Here is a 5436-nt window from a genome sequence, read left to right on the forward strand (position 1 = left end):
TATGGGATTTACCAAAGTTTCTGTCTGTCAGCCATGCTTCGAAGTAGCTAGAAAATAAAAAGTAGGCCTACATGTTTACCTCAGCGTGTAAATATTCTAACAAATCACAGCAATTATGAAGTTTAAAGTCAAATATTTTTTGGTTTTAATTACAATTTATTTTAATGGTCCCCTTCAGACATTCTGTTGACTAGAAGTAACTTTGCAACTACACATAAGCTAACTAACAGTTAAGGTTAGGGTTAGGGTTAAGGTTAATAAGCATGTGCAATATGTGCAAAGTTACCTATATAGAATGTTTGTTGGGAGACCGTAACAAAGTATTGGCAGATATTAAGCAGACAGTCTACTAATTACTGGTAGTTGGCATGTAGTTACATATAGTCAACCGAATGTGTAAAGGGGACCATCAGAATAAAGGGTTACCGGTTATTTTTATTGTGTTGTAATTTTTTTCCACACAAACTTTTTTAATTTTTTTTTTTTTTTTTTTTTTTTTTTTTTTTTTTTTTTTATCTGTTCATTCGTGTTTAGATTTTTACTTCATTATAAAGTAAATAGTCATTATCAGGTGATTTTGTTGATGGTGCTTTACAATATACTAATTTCAGTGACAGTTCACTTGTATCAATATAATGCTATAAACACACACACACACAAACAAACACACAAAAAACACACACACACACAAACAGTGTAGAGACTTTCCATTGACTTCTGTTGTGTTTATATTGCGCTAATCACTCACACAAATAAACAAATCCCTCACACAAACCATTAAGAAAACATAAACCCTTATTAAAAAAACATATCCTCATGATAAAATAACTATCCACAAAAATAACACAATGAACAACATATGAAATATTATTCTTGTGGAGACATTTACACCTGAAAATATATGAAATACCTGATCACAACACAACACAATCTTAATGATCAAAAAAGTCTTTAAAGATTTTTTTTTTTTAATTCTAGACTCTAGAGGATAAAAGTTACATATGTATATGTATATGTAAGTCTCTCATGTAGCCTACTTGTTTATATACAGAAAGGTTTCCAGTAGATTATATCGAAATTCTTGTACTATACACACACACACACACACACACACACACACACACACACACACACACACACACACACACACCACACACACATATCTATATATATATATATATATATATATATATATATATATATATAAACGTTGAAAAAAAAATGTTTGTAGCTCTTTTGCATGTCAGTGTTATTTTGTGATTATGCTGTTTTGGATCCACGTCTATTTAGCGGGTTATGCAAAGCACCCCGCAGACTGGCAGACAGACAACAGGTGAATTACAGTAACCTGAACGTCTAAAAATTGACGTTACTCCGTCGTTTCCTTCGATATCAATGGTCCACAACGAAAGTTTTACGTTCCATAACGCGGAGCATACGCGTGCGCCGGGAGAGCATGATTTCACAGAGACAGACAGCGCCTCATACGCGTGGCACAGTGAGCTCACAGAATAGTTCCTTTGAGTTTGTCAAAGCCACGCGCCCGGCGCGCGAAACCCGAGCAGGGGATTCATGCATGGGGCGGGGTCTTCCTTTGGGAGCGTGCGGCCCGAAAGGGGGGTGGAGGTGTGGCGCACGTGTAGAAAAGGGAGAGCAAGTTGCTTTACCCGCAAATCATTCGCCAAACAGGTGAATCGCTTCTTGCCAGCCACGCGCAAGTTACGAGAGCGGAGCATTACTAGCAAACTCCCCATCCCCGCGATATGGAGGCAACTGTCATCGCTGCGACGCAAATGACTCAAGATTCTTTTTACCAGCCTTTTTCGGACACCCTCGTATCTCATGTGAAGCAGGACAGTGAGTGTAAAGTTCTGAAGAGACAGCGCTCGTGCAGCCCAGAGCTGCTCAGGTGCAAGAGGAGACTGACTTTCAACGGACTCGGCTATACCATCCCTCACCAGCAGCCCATGGCGGTGGCCAGACGCAACGAGCGCGAAAGAAACCGCGTCAAGCAGGTCAACATGGGCTTCCAGACGCTGCGCCAGCATGTGCCGAACGGAGCGGAGAACAAGAAGATGAGCAAAGTGGAGACGCTGCGCTCTGCGGTGGAGTACATCCGAGCGCTTCAGCAGCTGCTGGACGAGCACGACGCGGTGTCCGCTGTGCTGCAGTGCGGCGTCCCGTCTCCCTCGGTCTCCAACGCGTACTCGGCGGGCTCGGAGTCTCCTCATTCCGCTTATTCCTCTGATGAGGGCAGCTACGAGCATCTCAGCTCTGAGGAGCAAGAGCTGCTGGACTTTACCATATGGTTCGACAGATATGAATCAGGTAGGAGCAGTTTTCAAGCTTTTTTTTTTTCACTTTTACAGACCCAGGGGCCTCAACTAAGGGGCCTCCTGTTTAAAATCTATATTTCTCTCTAACGTTTTATCATAACAGTATAAGGCTGCATAGCTGGAAAGGTAGAAAATAGACATTTTAAATTCTACATGGATTATCCTCTTTATGAGTCTTTAAGACCCTCTTTTTTTACTTCTTATGACTGAATTGCAGTCATTTTTGTATATGCCTGTCACTCATAACTGTTATTATTCTATTACAGGTGCTTCATTGACTACTAAAGATTGGTGCTGAAGAGACGGCGCAGGACTGGTCCAGGTCGGTGGTACGCTGCCTGCTGGTGCCCGTGAAGGACTCGAGTTCATTGATTGAGCACTGGACATACAGAGGGCATTTTCCAGCAGATGCAACACTCACAAGTTTCCAAATGTTAGAACTGCATGGGACTTGAAGCATTCGAGGATGTCTGTACTGCTGACTTGTGTCTTGTCACCCCGCATTCAAAATTTTTCCCTGCTGATGCAATAATGTGTAAATGAATTGAATGAGCCAGTTTCTTCCTTCCATATTGTACAAATAACGAGGTGACCAGTTGTAGTTAAATGACTGAGGAAAAATAGTATCAGGTCTCATATACAGCGTCTGTTAGGGGATACACTAACGTTACACTAGGAAGCCCACAGGCAACCTGTATATTATAATATTTTGTGCTAGATATGCAGCAATGTTTTTGTACTGGATGAATTACTTTTGTATCAAAGTGTGCACTTGTGTGTTTTTATAAAAACTTGTGTATATGCAATTTTTTATGAAGAGAAACCCTATTTTATGTAAAATAAAAACTTTATTTATTCAAGTAATTGTCTTGTGTGTGTTTAAAATCAACCAGCTAATATCAAATATTATTTTATAAACAAAAATAAGTTTGACAATTAAGACTCAGAATTGTGTTTTACACAAATGTAGATAATTAAGTACTGTATACAGTCGTGGCCAAAAGTTTTGGCAGTGACATAAATTTTGTGTTTTGCAAAGTTTACTGCTTAAGTTGTTGTGGTATTCATTCACTTTGTTTCTAGATTATTGTGTAGAGTGATCAGATGCATTTTACATAATTGTTAAAAGCTTAATTGGCCAAAAAATTATTTTTTCACAAAAAAAAAAAAAAAAAAAAACTAATTTCACTGTTTTTTGATCCTGACACAAAATGACCAGCTAGCATTAATTGACTAATAATATCAGCAGCACATGTGAAAGTGTAAATGAGTACTAGTCGGGTTAATCACTATCACACTAATTAGATTGTGAGAGCAGACTGATTGCTATAAAAGGAGGAAATAATCGCTTCCGATCATTGTGTTCTTGTTAGCAACGGTTACCTCCAAAGTAAGCCATCATCGCTTTGCATCAAAATGACCTCACATGCAAGGAAATTGCTACAAAGAATACTGCACCTGAAAGAACCATTTACCGGATCATCAAGAACTTCAAGGAGAGAGGTTCGACTGCAGTGAAGAAGTCTTCAGGACATCCCAGAGTGTCCAGCAAGCACCAGGACTGTCTCCTCCTGAGGAGTCAGCTACAGAATCATGTCACCAGCAGTGCAGAGCTTGCTCAGGAATGACAGCAGGTTGGTGTGAGAGCATCTGCACGCACAGTGAGGAGAAGACTTTTGGACAATGGCCTGGTGTCAAGAAGGGCAGCAAAGAAGCACTTCTCTCCAAGAAAAACATCAAGGACAGACTGAAATTCTGAAGGAAGTACAAAGATTGGACTGCAGAATACCGGTGCAAAGTTAATTCCCCTGAAGCTCCCTTCTGACTGTTTGGGACATCTGGAATATCGATTGTTCAGAGAAGAAAAGGTGAACACTACCATGAGTCCTGTGTTGTGCCAACAATGTAGCATCCTGAGACCATCCTTGTGTGGGGTTGCTTTTCAACCAAGGGAGTGGGCTCTCTCATAATTCTGCCCAAAAACACTGCCATGAATAAAGAATGGTATCAAAATGTCCTGCAGTGATCTGTGCATTTTCCAGCATGATGGAGCACCATGTCACAAAGCAAAAGTGATGAAGAAGTGGCTCGAAGATCATTACATTGAAATTTTGGATCCGTGGCCAGGAAACTCCCCAGATCTCAATCCCAGAGAACCTGTGGTCAGTCCTCAAAAGGCGAGTGGACAAGCAGAAGCCCACAAATTGTGATCAACTCCAAGAACTAATAAGGCAAGAATGGACTGCCATCAGTCAGGACTTGGCCCAGAAGTTAATATCCAGCATGCCAGATCGAATTGCAGAGGTTATGAAGAACAAGGGTTAACACTGTAAATATTGACTCATTATATATTTTGCCAATAAACTTAATTATATGTTTAATTATAAACATAATTATATAAGCCATTTAATTATATAAGCCATTTAAAACTTATTATATGCTTATTGTTTTTCAGTATACCATAGAAACGTGGGAAAATAATCTACAAATACTGAAGCGGCAAACTTTGCAAAATAAAATTTCTGTCACTGCCAAAACTTTTGGCCATTACTGTACATAATGTTTAAAATACATAACACCGATTTACACTAAAATAACCACTAAACACTGAAAAAATAGTAGAAACCATTTTTACTTAGAAATGAGTAGTCAGATTTACAAAGAATTACAAAAAAAGCAAGTAACACATTGAATAAAATGTGAAATTTTGAAATAGAAATCTGAAATAGTAATTTCTTGTAAAACATATATTCCAGTAGTCTTTGTTTTATTTACAACTTCTTTATCTTTCATAAAAGAAGTGGCTTTGAGTTGTGTCAACATGGTTTAATTAATGGGAGTCATTTACTGTATAACCACAAAGGAAGGTGGCAGGCAGCTGTAGACAGGACGCAGCCTTGGGTTACAGTATGTGAACAGTTAATTTTTAAGCAACAACAAAAAGTTCAAGAGTAAAGCAATTTATAACCCCTGAATACCTTTGTGGTGTAACCAATGTGTCCGTCCCAACCTATGGAGGCTGTGAATAGACGTCAGCAGAAGACTAATTGTGATGAACTAACTGTCCTGGAGGGCATCCAAAAGTTCCTACCAGTGTTGG

At 39.2% G+C, this 5436-nt stretch overlaps 1 protein-coding gene across 1 annotated transcript; it reads left to right on the forward strand.

The window, feature by feature from the left end:
* Positions 1 to 1319: 1319 nt before the first annotated feature.
* On the forward strand, positions 1320 to 3183 carry LOC109055389 (achaete-scute homolog 1b-like). Its single transcript, XM_019072615.2, has 2 exons — positions 1320 to 2328; positions 2603 to 3183. The coding sequence occupies exons 1-2, from the start codon at positions 1764 to 1766 to the stop codon at positions 2632 to 2634; spliced, it is 597 nt and encodes a 198-aa protein (XP_018928160.1). The 5' UTR covers positions 1320 to 1763; the 3' UTR covers positions 2635 to 3183.
* The last annotated feature ends 2253 nt before the right edge of the window (positions 3184 to 5436 follow it).

The sequence above is a fragment of the Cyprinus carpio genome, chromosome A7 (genome assembly GCF_018340385.1).
Source record: "Cyprinus carpio isolate SPL01 chromosome A7, ASM1834038v1, whole genome shotgun sequence".
NCBI lineage: Eukaryota > Metazoa > Chordata > Actinopteri > Cypriniformes > Cyprinidae > Cyprinus > Cyprinus carpio.